The sequence below is a fragment of the Periplaneta americana genome, chromosome 8 (assembly GCF_040183065.1).
Source record: "Periplaneta americana isolate PAMFEO1 chromosome 8, P.americana_PAMFEO1_priV1, whole genome shotgun sequence".
Lineage (NCBI taxonomy): Eukaryota > Metazoa > Arthropoda > Insecta > Blattodea > Blattidae > Periplaneta > Periplaneta americana.
Genome location: NC_091124.1, coordinates 42,653,568 through 42,671,450, shown reverse-complemented (window position 1 = coordinate 42,671,450; position 17,883 = coordinate 42,653,568). Strand labels below are relative to the sequence as shown.

General features: G+C 34.4%; 2 protein-coding genes across 3 annotated transcripts in view; one reads left to right on the top strand and one right to left on the bottom strand.

Moving 5' to 3' along the window:
- Positions 1–1,697, bottom strand: part of LOC138704684 (protein MMS22-like) — a 49,354-nt gene extending 47,657 nt beyond the window's left edge. The window contains exons 1-2 of the mRNA XM_069832814.1: positions 1,444–1,697; positions 683–908 (exon numbers count right to left, since the gene is read on the bottom strand). Coding sequence (XP_069688915.1) covers positions 683–908; positions 1,444–1,522 — 305 coding nt within the window. The 5' untranslated portion in view covers positions 1,523–1,697. The remainder of the gene's footprint in view (positions 1–682; positions 909–1,443) is intronic.
- A 2,892-nt stretch (positions 1,698–4,589) lies between these two features.
- On the top strand, positions 4,590–17,503 carry LOC138704688 (uncharacterized). Of its 2 annotated transcripts, none has more exons than XM_069832821.1 (6): positions 4,590–4,697; positions 6,906–7,302; positions 9,259–9,452; positions 11,163–11,278; positions 11,958–13,973; positions 16,435–17,503. In XM_069832821.1, exons 2-6 carry the CDS (start codon positions 6,980–6,982, stop codon positions 16,546–16,548), a joined length of 2,763 nt encoding a protein of 920 aa, XP_069688922.1. In that variant the 5' UTR covers positions 4,590–4,697; positions 6,906–6,979; the 3' UTR covers positions 16,549–17,503. The 2 variants fall into 2 exon arrangements, with proteins under 2 accessions (XP_069688922.1, XP_069688921.1); XM_069832820.1 differs by having other exon boundaries at positions 11,955–13,973.
- The last annotated feature ends 380 nt before the right edge of the window (positions 17,504–17,883 follow it).

Sequence of the window (17,883 nt, the reverse complement as noted above, 5' to 3'; positions counted from 1 at the left end):
CGTCCTGAACCTCTCGTAGGTTATGTTGGTAATCAGTAACAAGTGAGGGGAAGAGACTACAACAGTGTATTAGAATGTATACAGGTAGGTATCAAACGATTTTTATGTTGAAATTATTTGTGACTGCAAACTAAAACCACGTATTTACCACTATATAATATAATAATAATTCGTGGCCCTACAGCCCTTTAAGGGGCCCAGACCTATTAGTTGGCTGCAGGCCCCATGTCCACATGCCGAAGCAGGGGTGAATGATCATCCAACCAGAATGGAGGTAGCGTGTGATTAGCACGGTGATCCCTTCAGCCATTGTAGCTGCTGTTTGTAACTGGATATGTAGCTACCCAAGTGCATACGATGTTGGGTGGGCACTGGTCCCATAGGGCCTACACTGGCCGAAATTGCATGAGAAAATTTCTTCCCCCCCTTGAGGACTCGAACCAGCACGCATTCCATGCAAACCTGTGGCAGCTGCCACCATGACTGTCTTAGACCATGATGTGGAATATTTATCACTGTATACCTCTCTCAAAAGCCAGTGAAAGAAAAGAAAATTGTCTTGTTTGGTGTAGCTATTGTGGAGAATTACCCAATTATGTAGTAAGCATCAGCCAGCCACCATCTTCTGCAATAGAGGCGACATCACGTTCTAGTCTACACCAAACTTACAAGTTTCACTTACCTCGCTATGTGAAACAATAACTTGGAATTGAACAACAATGATGCATCTTGATCAAAATGTCTTCCAAAAAGAACCATCGGATTCCTCCCCAATCCATTTAAAAGTGAAGAACGGTCACAGAAAGATTTCAGCTCTCCATTCATAACGTACCCATTTGGGTGAAGCTTCATATCTTTACGACTTGCTTCTCCAGCACAAGTAAAGCAATGAAACTGGAACCCTTCACCTAGAACCAAAAATTTCAGATGAGACACAATGCAGCAACGAAAAAGTGATAAGATAGGGGAGGGTCATATGAAAGAATTCTTATATCAACAAAATGTACGGCACTTAAACCTTTTTACCACAAACTTGGTCTACGGTAAAATACTAATTTACTCCAGTTGTATTATATTTTTGGTCCAGAGAAAATATAATACAAATGAAGGGTAGTAAAAATTGGTATTTTCCTTGCAGCTAACTGGAGCCGTTCCCTTTCATTTTCTACGTTATTACCAGAATGTTTATACAAAATGCTATGAAATGGCGTTCCTGTGCTTATCATTTAGCTCCTATATTCTTCTTTCTCTTCAGATCTATAGTTGTCACTGTTAACCAATAGGCCCTTATCTTAGTTTTGTTATTATAATAATTATGGTAATTATATAAACAATCTTCCCTAACCTAACATGTCAACTTTGATTTTCAACAAGGAATAAAGTCTCTGAACTGTGGAACAGAACTATAATGCAAATATTATTTGGAACAACAATGCAAATTACCATTTCCAGATGTAATAACAGATCTTCTACCAGCGTTGGGTGACAAAGGAGGTGTGATAACCCACATGTCGTCTGCCATTATGCACCGGTATTATAATAACTACCTATTTTATCGACATAATATTGTTCACTAATTACGGCTTACAGTAATCTACGCCGCAAGTATGTAATCTTTACACTTCACGATTAATTCCACACACATTCCTGTACAGTACACAACTTCGTTCAGGATTTATCCTTGACTCTCCCGCCATTACCAGTGTTGCCAATAGGGCCAACATTCGCAATCACAACTATAGAAAGATGGTGAGCAAAAGATGAGTATTTTTATGTCTCTAAACAAGATAGTCCACGATCATATTAAAAATGAAATACGGAGAGAAACAATAATAGGCTAGAAGGGGCATTTTTAGTAAATATGTGTAGCGACTTTCGCGTGTATGCAGTTCATATTGGCTGCATTGGAGACAGTATGTGCTCGGGATGGGCGCATGCGCAATAAACATTGTTTTTGTCCCTCTTGAAAGAATTTATTTCGTATTCGATAACTATAGGCCTACATGCACGTGAAAAAAATATAAAATTTTAGTAAAAAAAATATACATATCTGTATAAAACTAGTCTAAACAGATCAAACTCGGCTTAAACAAACTAAAACAAATATGAGCAAATTAAAATTAACAAAAAGAACCTATGGGTGCTATTCATAGACATTTCGCTAGCCCGATCTACGAGCGTGCTAAACAGGATTCATATCATATCATATCGCTGACACTGGTTTATGAATACGAAAAACGTTAGTTCGCTGATCACCCACCGAAAGCCCGCGCTAAGAATGTCTATGAATACGGCCCTAAAACGCTAAAACCTTCAAAAAAATAAATAACCAGGCAAAACGGCACTAAAACATCCCAAATAGGCGCTAAAATGGGAACTAATATTAAAAATGTGTATAAAACAATATATTCTTTTATTATGCTGTGATGCTTTTTTTTTAACATCAGCAGTTGTGTTTTTATATGATGCTTTAAATGCCACTTCTTTTCACATTTTACCTGTGAAAAAATAAGCTCAATCTATCGGTCCAAATATTAATCTGATTCTTTATAAAACAAATTAATTATTAAACCGAAGTCCTTAAAAATCACATAGCTAATGAAGAGATTAAATTCTATTGTTAAATTTGATTCAATTGCATTTTTAAACAAAAAAAAAAATGCATATGAAAGAAATGAAATCATACAATTTACAGTTCTGTTTTCCAGCTTAAGATTACGCGAAAAATGAGAAAGAATTCAAACTTGATTTTACATTAAAATGTCTTGAAAGAAATCTGCATTAATGACATTCACTGCCTTTACATGATTTATTCATGCTTGAAGCAGTGATATCACTATTTCATACCTTCATACATAACAAACTACCAGAAATATATTATAAAAACACAAACATACAGTAAAAATTACGAATTTTTCGCAGTACCGTACTCAAAGAAAATTATCCTTCCATCTGTCGTGAAACTTGGTCTCCATCAATCAACTTCTTCATTAACCCAGATAAGACTGACGTCCTATATATAGGACACCGGACGTTTCACACAAATATGTTAATAACAATGACTATGACAGACTAAATATAAGAAAAAAAAATTGGAGGCAATTTATAACACATAAGGATTATGGTATCATGATTGCCGACTAGGAAAATCTTACACAGCAATGTTAAAAAAATAAAACGTTCGGATCCTATATATAGGACGTCAGTCTTATCTGGGCATACTTACAGAACGCTTTTCTATTGGCCTTCTCTTCCATTGAACCAGAGGGAGAAAGACTTACGTAATATTACAACAAAAACATTATACAGAGTGTTCATTTCAAAAAATCTCCCAGTCTAAGTAACTATATTATTTAAATAGAATTTAATTAAACAAAAAAACACGTCCATTTAGACATTGGGTGGGGGGAGAAGTTTAAAACCAGTCTTAACTGGTTATTAGGTTCCACCCCCTCACCTCCAGCCACCACCACTTTGAAATTTCAAATGGTACCTTTATCTTTTGATACTTACATTTCAAAGAGCACTCAATAATATTTATACATCTCATTTGTTTTCGCATCTTTTGTTTTCTATCGTTGTCTAGCAACCTGTATTTTTATTGTCAATTGATTGCAGGATGAAAAGAGGGTTTATTTTGTGTAATTTCCTAAATTTAATCAATAAGGATGATTTCTGTTCTCTCTTAAAGAGTATACACCATTTTAAAATAATTTAATACACAAGCACAACTATTAAATGAAATGCTCAATAGTCTTTGTAGTTTTATTCTCTTCAGTTATAATAACAATAACAACAATCCAGGTTGTCAGGCGACGATAGAAAACAGAAGTTGCGAAAACAATTGGATGAGATATATATAAACAAATGTCAAATTTAAGTATCACAAGATAAGGGTGCCATTTGAAATTTCGGAGTGGAGGAGGCTGGGGGTAATGAGATGAAAAGTAATATCCAATTAAAATAGGTTTCAAACTTCCCCCTCAATATTTAGATTTACGTGTTTTTTGTTTAATTAAATCCTGTTTAAATTATATAGTTATTTAGACTGGAAAGTTTTGAAATGAACGCTTTGTAAAAAAAAAAGGCAGAAAAATATCTATACGGTACAAGAATACTGATTAATGTAATGAACTTAAATGCCTACTTAAATTAGGTAATAGATTAATTAATTGTAATGAAGAGAAAATTCTGAAGGACGAAATATGTAACACACTCATCATATTTTAAAAATAAGTGACAATAGGCCCCTATTCCGACGTAAAATAGGCATCTAAAGTAAAATGTTGATCGGCGCTTTTAAATGGCAAAACATGGATTTTGGATAAATTCTCTAACTTACGTAAACAGGAATGAAATAAACAAAAAGGAAAATGTCCGACATCTAGTTATATCTATGATATAATATATTATGGAAACAACAGACGAGAAGGTCATGTAGCTACAGTAGTAGCTGCTTTTTTCATTTGCACTTTCCAGATTTCCTTAATACTACAAAATGTTAGTGTCACGTGATCAGAGAGAAGAATTGAGGCAGCGACGAGAAAGAAGCGAAAATCCCCTTCTTTATCATATCGATCGAGATACCAGTAATCATGCGGTTTGATGCGTCCTATCAGTAGTTAGTATTGGCTAGCTGCATCGTGGAAGTGTTGATAAACCTTCAAGTCATTATCTACGCATTCAGCCTGATTCAGGTAAACAAGTATTCAGTAGACCCACATTTAAATATCCTTCGTCCTTATTACATCTTACTTAATAATCTTTCTTAAGCCCACTTACGGATTTCAAAAATAAAATATAAACATTCGCTTTAACGATTAATAGTAGACGCTAGTAGGCCTACTTATTTTAATAAGTTGACGATCGGATTTATGTAAGAGATAAACAAAAGAAATCCGACCAAAGCTGGTTGTACACTTTTTCAGTGAAGTTGTTATTTATTTGATATAAATAACTTAATAGTATATAAATTATATTAATTAAACCCATGCTTATATGCTTACGCCGTGAATTTTATAGAATACCATAATAATATGACGAAAAATGTGTATGAGGAAATTGCAAGGTAGATATCTCGAGTTAAATACCAATAAGACTTAGCCTACATGTATATTTTGGATAAAGAAGGTTCTAACCCATAACCTAGGCGAATACTAATAGTAAATAGGTCTATTTTGTTTTGAAACATTATGAAATCGTAATAGTCTTCGTATTACAGTTAAGTAATACAAATATTGTTTTTTTTATTGCCTAGTTATTGTTTAAGGATTTATATATTTATATTGTAAAATTTGTTAGGTAGACCTACATAAGTTACAATGAACTTGAAGCACGTGATTTAAAATCTTGTCAAATCTTTTTCAATGTCGATCAATCTTTGACATGTTTTCCTGTAAAGTATTGAAATTGCAAGAAAAATTTGTTCGCGTACAAGCGATTTTCAATTCGATTGAATATAAAAACAAAATAACGATTTGTTAAAAATACGTTACAGACAAAAGTTTTTTTAGAGAGGGGTAAAATCGTAATTTGAAGAAAAAGTTTGGATTCCAGTAACAAACTAAGTTGACCTTGAAATGACCTTGATAGCTTCAACTAAATTAAAAATAACTAATGCCATTTTTCTTTTACTTCTAAGGATTGTTTTTTTCGAAATTGTATGAACCGTTGTTTTCGAGATAAACAGCTGGAAAGATGAAAAAAAAAAAAAAAAACACGTATGAAATATTCACGGCCGATTCTTGATCTGTATTAAGTTCTCCTTTGTTGACTTTATCCAGCACGTCTGGTATCTGAGTTATCTTAAACGTGATTTTGAAGTTTATCTTTGGTTTTGGATTAGATAAGGACTTTTCAATTGATAAAGTATCTCTACACATTATTCATTAACTGACTTGTAGTTGATGCTGTGTTCGAAGAAGAATGTCAAGCGACAGTCTGGAGTTCGAATTCCTCTGTGTTTATTCATTCTGGTGTAGTTAATAAGTAGGGCTAGGATTTTGATGACCTATAAGTCATAAAAAATGTCCTAAAACAACGCATTTATGAACTAAAAATATTTCAAAAATGCCCTTAAAATGCACTAAAAATTGATCTTACATAATTGGCTTAGTAAGAATATTAATATTTAGACTAGTAATTAAATTAAATTCTAGTACCAACATTCAACTTTATCTAATTTTACATAATTTTTTTCTAAGTAGTACACTTTAATTAATTATTTTACCTGATGTAGTTTCCATGTAGTCTACCACAAGGCCACTCTTATCCGGAACTAGCAGGCGTAGAGGAATCTGTATTGAAGGGGTGGTTGGACTGATCAATTATGTGGGATGTACTACGTTAAAATGGCAATATTTGTGTAGAAAAAAGATTAAAATAATATGCAGAATAATGGATATTAATTGAAAAAATATGTAGAGATTTATCAAAGGAAATAAATAGTATTTTACATTAATAATGGGGATTTATGGCTAAAATGAAATGAAAATACTCCAAAAATTACCGAATAAAACAAAAAATGCTCTTATGAGTTGTAAGATGTAAAAAATGCAAAAAAATTCCTCAACAGATATGTTTTAAAACACTCAGTTTATCACATAACATATAAATACTAAAGCAGCAATGTTGCTGGCTTACTAGAAAAAAGATGCAATTTTATCAAAATCCTAGCCTTATTAATAAAGCTTCCTCTTACATACCACCACAAATACATAAGAGATAAGGAAAAATCAAACTATGTATAAACATGCAGTAAAATCATACGAAAACATAATTATATATGCTACAGTCACACAGAATAATTTTAAATAATTGAAGCTGAACTTTGAGTATGAGTGATGTAACATCCCATTACACTGCTCAGTTGACAATCGCCATTTCCATGCATGTCTTTCTTTTAGGATTCCATGTGCTATCGTATCGTTTCCATACCTTGGGCTACCTAGCAACGAGCCTGATCTAAGCTACATGAAACATGAGTTCTCCTATGCCACAAAGAACAATGATTTTCCGACGAAGAGATTATGTGTCCTTCGCCGCGAAAGGACGCCGTAATTCCGCTCAACAGCAGCAGGTTATTCCACCAGAGGACCGCCCTTTGTTCAAAAGCAGGTGGAATGAATTTTACATGAATGGGCGTCCCAGATTCCGCAAGACTTGCGTGGTGTTGGCAAAGGCGCAATTCGAGCAGGAAGATATCACTGTCTGGAAACATAGCCAGCTTCGTACTGGAGACCACGCTGAAATCACGGCCCTCCAACACATAGAAGAAGAGGAGAAAAGCCATGACACCCCAGAGTAACAACTGAATTCAATAAAATATTTTTTTCTACTACCTTCATATAAAACAAGCAATAACTCAACTGATTTTAGAGACAAAGAAAGTTTTATTTTTCTTTGACTGAGCTGTTCAATTATTTTCTGAGAAATAAAAATGTTATTTCACAGTTATAACAGAAATATGATAGCCATGTTGGGATATACAGGTCTGAAATAATACGCTTTATTATTATTATTATTATTATTATTATTATTATTATTACCGTATTATTATTATCTTGACGTCATACAAAATTTTGTCCAATATTCTTTTGAGAAGATTAACTCACATGTAGATGAAATTATTGGGGATCATCAGTGCGGTTTTAGGCGTAATAGATCAACTATTGACCAGCTATTTTGTATTCGACAGATAATGGAGAAAATAATGGGAGTATAAGGGTACAGTGCATCAATTATTCATAGATTTCAAAAAGGCACATGACTCGGTTAAGAGAGAAGTTTTATATGATATTCTTATTGAATTTGGTATCCCCAAGAAACTAGTTCGATTAATTAAAATGTGTCTCAGTGAAACGTACAGCAGAGTTCGTATAGGTCAGTTTCTGTCAGATGCGTTTCCAATTCACTGTGGGCTAAAGCAAGGAGATGCACTATCACCTTTACTTTTTAACTTTGCTCTAGAGTATGCCATTAGGAAAGTCCAGGATAACAGAGAGGGTTTGGCATTGAACGGGTAGCATCAGCTTCTTGTCTACGCGGATGACGTGAATATCTTAGGAGAAAATGCACAAACGATTAGGGAAAACAGGGGAATTTCACTGGAAGCAAGTAAAGAGATAGGTTTGGAAGTAAATCCCGAAAAGACAAAGTATATGATTATGTCTCATGACGAGAATATTGTACGAAATGGAAATATAAAAATTGGAGATTTATCCTTTGAAGAGGTGGAAAAATTCAAATACCTGGGAGCAACAGTAACAAATATAAATGATACCCGGGAGGAAATTAAACACAGAATAAATATGGGAAATGCCTGTTATTATTCGGTTGAGAAGCTTTTATCATCCCGTCTGTTGTCGAAAAATCTGAAAGTTATAATTTGTAAAACAGTTATATTACCGGTTGTTCTGTATGGTTGTGAAACTTAGACTCTCACTTTGAGAGAGGAACATAGGTTAAGGATGTTTGAGAACAAGGTTCTTAGGAAAATGTTTGGAGCTAAGGGGGATGAAGTTACAGGAGAATGAAGAAAGTTACATAACGCAGAACTGTACGCATTGTATTATTCACCTGACATAATTAGGAACATTAACTCCAGACGTTTGAGATGGACAGGGCATGTAGCACGTATGGGCGAATCCAGAAATGCATATAGAGTGTTAGTTGGGAGGCTGGAGGGAAAAAGACCTTTGGGGAGGCCGAGAAGTAGATTGGAGGATAATTTATAAAAATGGATTTGAGGGAGGTGGGATATGATGATAGAGACTGGATTAATCTTGCACAGGATAGGGATCGATGGCGGGCGTATGTGAGGGCGGCAATGAACCTTCGGGTTCCTTCAAAGCCAGTAAGTAAGTAAGTAAGTAAGTAAGTAAGTAAGTAAGTAAGTAAGTAAGTAAGTAAGTGAGTGAGTGAGTGAGTGAGTGAGTGAGTGAGTGAGTGAGTAAGTAAGTAAGTAAATATGTTATTAGTAATATTTATCTATAGAATTAGAAACTAAGAAAAATAGCATTCAGAAACAATTATATCTCTTTCACACAAATGTAATGTTAATTTTACTAATACTCATACTATCTCCATTATTAATTTGTTATCTGAGAAAAACAAGCAATTCACTCTCAGTAGCTATAAGAGAAGAAATGCTATTTCCGGTCAGGGCGTGTTTTCAATGTTTGAATTACCACAGGTATATCAAATTTTGCTTGTAGGTAGTGGAAAATATAATGTATATAACTTGTGTATGTTTTTCAGGTCTATTGATCTGTATCTGTCGTATTCGCCTTGCGCCAGATGCGCAGATTTCATCCTCGAGTTCTCCAAGTTGCGCGAAGGCTGCGAAATTACCCTGGTGTTCAGCTGTGTGTTCCATGGACAGTATGAGATGCAACGAAAGGGTCTGCGGCGATTGAACGCCTCTCCTGACATCACTCTCCGCGTCTTTACAAGTAAGCCTGATATCAGAAAATAATTAAACTGGATCTTGTTCACTTCCACTTTCTATTTATACGAAGAGTAGCCTAATACAAGTTTTCACATCGAGAAAGAAGTATTAACATTCCTTTTGTCTATCTGTCTCCGTAAAAGACTTCTTCTAAACTATTGCTCGGATTTGGAGTCAATTTATCAGGGAATGATGTACATGAAATATAATCATTTTAGAACTAGTCTGTCTATACACAGCGATTTCTACTAAACTATTGGACAGATTGTGTTCATATTCAGTATCTACGAGTCAATTTATCAGGGAATGATGTACATGAAATATAATAATTTTAGTACTATTCTGTCTGTGTACAGCGATTTCTACTAAACTATTGGACGGATTTTGTTCATAGTCAGTAACTACGAGTCAATTTATCAGGGAATGATGTACATGAGATACAATAATTTTAGTACTAGTCTGTCTGTGTACAGCGATTTCTACTAAACTATTGGACGGATTTTGTTCATATTCAGTATCTACGAGTCAATTTATCAGGGAATGATGTAAATGAAATATAATAATTTTAGCACTAGTCTGTCTGTGTACAGCGATTTCTACTGAACTATTGGACGGATTTTGTTCATATTCAGTATCTACGAGTCAATTTATCAGGGAATGATGTAAATGAAATATAATAATTTTAGTACTAGTCTGTCTGTGTACAGCGATTTCTACTGAACTATTGGACGAATTTTGTTCATATTCAGTATCTAGGAGTAAATTTATCAGGGAATGATGTATATGAAATATAATAATTTTAGTACTAGTCTGTCTGTGTACAGCGATTTCTACTAAACTATTGGACGGATTTTGTTCGTATTCAGTATCTACGAGTCAATTTATCAGGGAATGATGTACATGAAATATAATAATTTTAGTACTAGTCTGTCTGTGTACAGCGATTTCTACTGAACTATTGGACGGATTTTGTTCATATTCAGTATCTAGGAGTAAATTTATCAGGGAATGATGTAAATGAAATATAATAATTTTAGTACTAGTCTGTCTGTGTACAGCGATTTCTACTAAACTATTGGACGGATTTTGTTCGTATTCAGTATCTACGAGTCAATTTATCAGGGAATGATGTACATGAAATATAATAATTTTAGTACTATTCTGTCTGTGTACAGCGATTTCTACTAAACTATTGGACAGATTGTGTTCATATTCAGTAACTACGAGTCAATTTATCAGGGAATGATGTAAATGAAATATAATAATTTTAGTACTAGTCTGTCTGTGTACAGCGATTTCTACTAAACTATTGGACTGGGCCGTCTATGTGATCCCACACACAAAAATTCTAACGGGCTTAGATCAGGAGACTTAGCAGGCCAGAATACTAGACCACCACACCCAATCCATTTACCACAAAAAGCATTGTCAAAGTACCTACGTAAGTCAGTTGGAAAATATGCTACACTGTTTGGGTAATGGACTGAGGTTATGTACAGTATGACCGTATAATTATATCCTACACGAAATTATTTTGTTATCGGATTCTTCCCTGGACATTTTTGCGTCTTGTTGCTAAGAAACAAAGGGTTTCCGGTATGTGGTTTACTACCTCAGAACACTTTAAATGATAAATGATGTCTCCTATCAGTGAATAAAGTTTGTCGGTTGAATTTAGATCCACCCTGTATGATTGTGCGATGTAATTTCACAGGACGCGAATGGAATGTCTTGGCGCAAGCAACAGGGATTCCTTTCCGGTATTACACCCCAGCAAGAGAAACATGGGACTTGTACTGGAAAAGTGAACTTGACTCCATCCTTTACGAGGTGATGCATGCATTCGTTTGTTTGTGGTGGCTTCTGTCTTACTGAATAAAAGCCAGTAGCTTTCTTCTTCCTCGTTAAAGTTCACGAAACTTACCACTTACACATTCAGAATGAGAAAACTGAGATTGTGATATTTTTCTTATACAGGGTGGGTCAAAAGTCGCCTTCCCAAATATTCGTTCTTAGGTTTCATTATGTCACACACATTACGCAAAATTTTACTGCAATTTGAAGAATGAAAAATACAGAACATTTTGTTCTGCAGAAATGAGAAAAGACGTTTCTACAGTTAAATATCCCGAGAGAGCGCATGACCACTTAAAAGTAAAAAACAGATCATCTGTTTGTCGACATATTATGAGGTTTTCTTTAATCATATTTACATAGATGAAGCTATTCTTCATATAAAATCAAAATTTGTATATTTGGTCGAATTTTATTTTATGTAGTCCTATTGCTAAGCAACTTTAAGAATTTTAATAATCAAATATTGATGAATTGAGGTTAATACATTTTAAATTGCTGTTAAATACCAGATTGTGTTAGTGAAATATTTGGAATATTTATTTGGTATTTATAGTACGTTAAAAACTTGATTACAGTTAAGTGAGAATGTTGAAATCGGCTCAGAATAGGACATTCGGAAACTAATTATATCATGTTGTTTGTTTTATAGCAGAAAAATGAACACAGCAAACCTGCAGCCATGGCAATCACATTGGGAAATAAAAGAAGATGGAATAAGCGTCGTAATCTTTCAGCTATGAAAACCACACTGAATAGCAAACGAAAACATGCGGAGGGAACTCTAGCGTTCGTAACACCATCTTTAGTTGGTACTACCTCCTATGTTTCTAATAAAACATTAAAAACACAGCAATCGACCATTGAGTCTGAAGAAAAATTAACAACTATTGCATCACCATCGTGGTGGATCACCACCAGTGTGCCAAATAAAAAACAAAAAACACAAAAATCAGAAAATCAGCACGAAAAGAAACCAACAAACATAGCGACACCATCTTTGCGGGGAACTAAGAGTGGTCATAATCAAACATCAAAAACACTTCAGCCATCCGTGCAGTCTGGAGGAAGATCTACAACCACACTGGAACCATCGTTATGGAGAAGTAGTTGTAGTAATATGACTAATGAAATATCAAAACCACCGCAATCCACTCAGTCCGGTGAAAGACCAACACCCACCATCGAACAGTTGTCTTTGAGCAATATCAGTGTACCCAATCAAACATCTAAAACACCTCAATCAACAAAGCAGAGATCACCATCCATATTAAAACCCGCGCTTTTCGATGCCAGTGTGCTTAGTCAAACATCCAAGACACATCAATCAACCACTCAATCTGGAGGAAGACCAACATCTGCATTACAACCATCACTATGGGATACCAGTATGCTTAGTCAAAGATCCAAGGCACATCAAACATTCAAGCAGTCTGAAGGAAAGCCAACATCTACATTAGAACCTTCACTTGTCGATACTAGTGTGCCTAATCAAACACCCAAGGCATATCAAGCGTCCAAGCAGTCTGAAGGAAAGCCAACATCTACATTAGAACCTTCATTTGTCGATACTAGTGTGCCTAATCAAACACCCAAGGCATATCAAGCGTCCAAGCAATCTGAAGGAAGGCCAACGTCTACATTAGAACCTTCACTTGCCGATACCAATGTGCCTAGTCCAACATACAAGACACATCAATCATCCAAGCAATCTGAAGGAAGGCCAACATCCACATTAGGACCCTCATTTGTCGATACCAGTGTGCCTAGTCCAACATACAAGACACATCAATCATCCAAGCAATCTGGAGAAAGGCCAACATCCACATTAGAACCTTCACTTGTCCATATCAGTGTGCCTAGTCCAACATCCAAGACACATCAAACATCCAAGCAGTCTGAAGAAAGGCCAACGTCTACATTAGAACCTTCACTTGCCGATACCAGTGCGCCTAGTCCAACATACAAGACACATCAATCATCCAAGCAATCTGAAGGAAGGCCAACATCCACATTAGGACCCTCATTTGTCGATACCAGTGTACCTAGTCCAACATACAAGACACATCAAACATCCAAGCAGTCTGAAGGAAGGCCAACATCTACATTAGAACCTTCACTTGTCGATACCAGTGTGCCTAGTCCAACATACAAGACACATCAAACATCCAAGCAGTCTGAAGGAAGGCCAACATCTACATTAGAACCTTCACTTGTCGATACCAGTGTGCCTAGTCCAACATACAAGACACATCAAACATCCAAGCAGTCTGAAGGAAGGCCAACATCTACATTAGAACCTTCACTTGTCGATACCAATGTGCCTAGTCCAACATCCAATACACATCAAACATCCAAGCAGTCTGAAGGAAGGCCAACATCTACATTAGAACCTTCACTTGTCGATAGTAGTATGCCTAGTCAAACATCCAAAGCACATCAATCATCCAAGCAATCTGGAGAGAGCCTAACTTCTATATCAGAATCAACTAGGCATATCAGTGTGCTTAATGAGCAAACATTAGAAATCCACTCTCCCAGGCAGGGAATATCAGAATCTACGAGGAATGCAGTGAGGGAACAACAAGAACATTTGTCTCAAATTGCAGAGGCGTTCAATACTGCTATCCAGGAGAGCAATGCCAATGAAATAAGGATCACAGTTGGACAGGTAATGTATCTATGTTCATTTTATGTTATTTTATTCAATTTTTGGAGTTTTAAATGTGTTTCTCATATTCATGACGTGGTGCAGACGACCTTAGACGAAAACTGGAGTGAATTATTGTCGAAATAACACTTATATTGAGTAGTTTTTTACAATTACTTATCAGTAAAGTTACGTCCTTGTTAAGTGATCAGCCCTAGCCCTATGCCCTATCGTTCGTAATTTTATGAGAAAGCGGTGCCAGGGTTCAATCCTCAGCCATATCATTATGGAATCTGTGGAGGACATAGCTGAGGGTGTTTCTCTCGGGATACTCTCGTTTCCTTCTATCATTCAAACTTCCCCTAATTTTATCTATCATCTGCAATAATTAGAAATATGGTTGGGTGAAATCGTAGGACTAATACGGGCCCCCGAAGTCGTTATAGGAAGGGCTTAGGGCTCCGGACCCTAGGGCTCATCTAGATATAGGACCTGTTCCTGTGAGGAAGGTTGTTGACTGACTGTGTTGTTTTATTGATTGATTTTGGAATGGGGTTGGGTTAGGATGGTTATTTTATTTTGAAACTAATTAAACAAATTTCCGCCTACTTTACTGGACGTTCGGTTAAAGTAGTACAAAGCTTTTAGGTTGAGCTGTACAGTAGGCATATAAAACAGATGATTTCGTGCCGGAGATAGAAAGTCTGTTGAAACTCATTGACTGTGGGAACTCCCGTTTCGCCTCGCTGTTACGCAAGTAGATTTTCATCATTCGGTACTACTGCTCCTGTATGTCTTTATAGTTTTATGATTCTTATGTCATTAGACTGTCTTTGTCCCCATAAGTTCATAAATACATGTTTGTAACTTTGTATTAAATAATTAATATTGTAGTTATACATGGACATTGTAATTGGGTTATCTTGTTTATGTTGACATAAATAAATAAATAAATAAATAAATAAATAAATAAATAAATAAATAAATAAATAAATAAATAAACAACAAACACACAAAAGCAAACAAATAAATAAATAAATAAATAAATAAATAAATAAATAAATAAACAACAAACACACAAAAACAAATAAATAAATAAATAAATAAATAAATAAATAAATAAATAAATAAATAAATAAATAAATAAATGAATAAATGAATAAATGAATAAATGAATAAATGAATGAATGAATAAATATATAAATAAAAAACAAACACACAAAAAACAAATAAATAAAAAAAATAAATAAATGTATAAATGAATAAATAAATGAATGAATGAATGAATGAATGAATAAATAAATAAATAAATAAATAAATAAATAAATAAATAAATAAATAAATAAATAAATAAATAAACGAACAAACGAACAAAAATCAAATAAATAAATAAATAATAAATAAATAAACAGGTAAATAAGTAAATAAATAAATAATTGAATAAACAAACAAATAAATACATAAATGAATAAATGAATGAATGAATAAATAAATAAATAAATAATACCAAATATGACTGTACAAAAAAACCCGCAAATTTTTGCACAGTACCGTCTTCCTCAGAAGACAAACACCTTGGGATTTCTTGGACGATGATTCCAAGGAGAATGTAACCATACAAATCCCTACTGTTGGCGCTAATGTCTGATAGTTCAGCTATGACACAATATGAATAAAATTTTATAAAATTTATTTATCATTTAAGTGACTTAAATATTGATCATTATATTTGGTGAGCTGTACAGTATATGACAAGAACGCTACAGCGTTTGTGGCATAAGCTCTCACGAACACATAATGACTTTTAGTCACGTGCGATGTACAGCAGTGGCAAAAAACTGGACCGACCCTTGTAGCTGATACAAAAGAACCCTGTGCTGTGTATTGTGTCAAACTGTGGTAATTTCAATATGGATAGTGAAGCCAGAGGTATGTACGGCTATTTAATGTAAAAATACTCAGTTATCTTTGCCGAATAGAGGTATAAAATAATGTAATATTGATGCCAGGTGAAATTAAAAGTCTCAGTTTTTTCGTCTGTAAGTTTGAGGCACTGAAGGAAACAAAAGACGGTAAGAATCGAACAAATGCAATAAATTTCATTGTTACAATTAATTATACAAGAAGGATGTGTTTTGTGACTAGCAAAATTTGAATCTGTGACTCTGAAATCAGCTACAAAGGTCGGTCCGGTTTTTTTGCCAATATTGTACAACGTTTTATCTTAACCTAGTAATTATTAGAATTATTTTTCTTGTTTTAGATATCATTAATTAGCCATAATGAATTGTTTAAAGCCTTAGTGTGGTGTAAAAATTCCCTTGTTGTTAAGTTACCGATTGGATATAAGTGACATGTTTGTTTATAAGCAACAAATTATTTCACAGGATGAAATAAAGGTAACCAAGATATCATTATTTGACATGTGTAGTAATGTCACTAAGATAAGATAAAATAATCTTTTTCTTCTCTTATTTTTCAGGGAGATGAATCTGTTTCAATCAGGAAGATAATATTAAGCAAGAAGGTCATATTGCCACTGTGCCTCTTCCTCTTGGCTGTTGCAGTATTGGTCCCTATTTTGATCTTTCTCTAAAAAAGCACATAGACCTAGACGTTGTAACACTCAAAATTGTAACTTTAACTCATTGGAAAACAACTTAGACTATAAAGACTGTATCACATTTGTTGCTATGCGACAAGGACGGGAAGATAAGGTGACATATAGTGGAGAAAAGGACCAACTAATTTGAAGTGCTACGATGTGTCACTTGTTTCAATTGTAGTGAAATATCAATAATATTAAAGATTGTGTTCATGACAACCATGGATCGAAAGCAAGCTGTCATCTTTGAGCAAGAGAGGGACATTGTGTGTGATATAATTAAATCATGTGATTATTTTTGCGAAAAGAGAAACGGTACTAAATACTGATATTGGTATTGATATTTATTTATTGTCTGTAAGCAAATAAATTTGAATGACATAATTCCTTATCTCGAAATTAAAACTAAATACATGTAAAAAGAGTCTTAAAATACTCATCAATATTGTAAAATGCATCTATCAACCAGTTACATATAATTATCTTAAAATTCTAGCTATTCAAACTTGTTACATGAACTGGGAGATGATTATATAATTTGAAAACCATAATATGATGGTTGTTAGCTGTTATGCAAAGTCTACATTTAGGTAGCCTATGTGAAAGTCTCAGGAATCTTCTATGCCACATCAATAAATTAAAAAATGCAGTTATATTGTCAGACTCCAAAGCAGCTATTCTATCAATAGTCTCTAAACACACACCTTCATCTCAAACAGCAGAAATAACTAAAATGCTCTCTAAATTAATATCACTCAATAAAAGAATTGTATTCCAATGGATACCATCCCATTGTGGAATCCTGGGAAACGAGAATGCAGATACTTTAGCAAAGAAGGGTAGCACTGCTACTTACAGACCTGCTACTAAATCTAAGTATTACTCTGTGAAAAGATTTATTAAATATACACACTTAGACTTCAACAAACAAAATTTGATAACACAATCCCAAGGGAAAAATGGAACTCTCTGCATCAAAATCCACAGTTAATTCCCGATTTACCACGAAAATCGTCTGTAGCTGCACTTAGATTGGCAACAGGCCATGATTGTTTGGCCAAACACCTGCATAGAATTGGAATATATCAGTCCCCTAACTGCCCATTGTGCAACTCACACCAAGAAATGGATTCGGAACACCTCAAAATCTGTGCTTCAGTGGCTGGTCATGATAATATCTTTCAAAAATATTGGAGTGCAAGAGGTCAAATGACTTTATTGTCAAACGCCTGGCATTAGAAAACAACAACAACAACAACAACAACAACAACAACAACAACAACATTTAGGTATGTACAATTTTTCATTATTCCTGGTGTTATAACC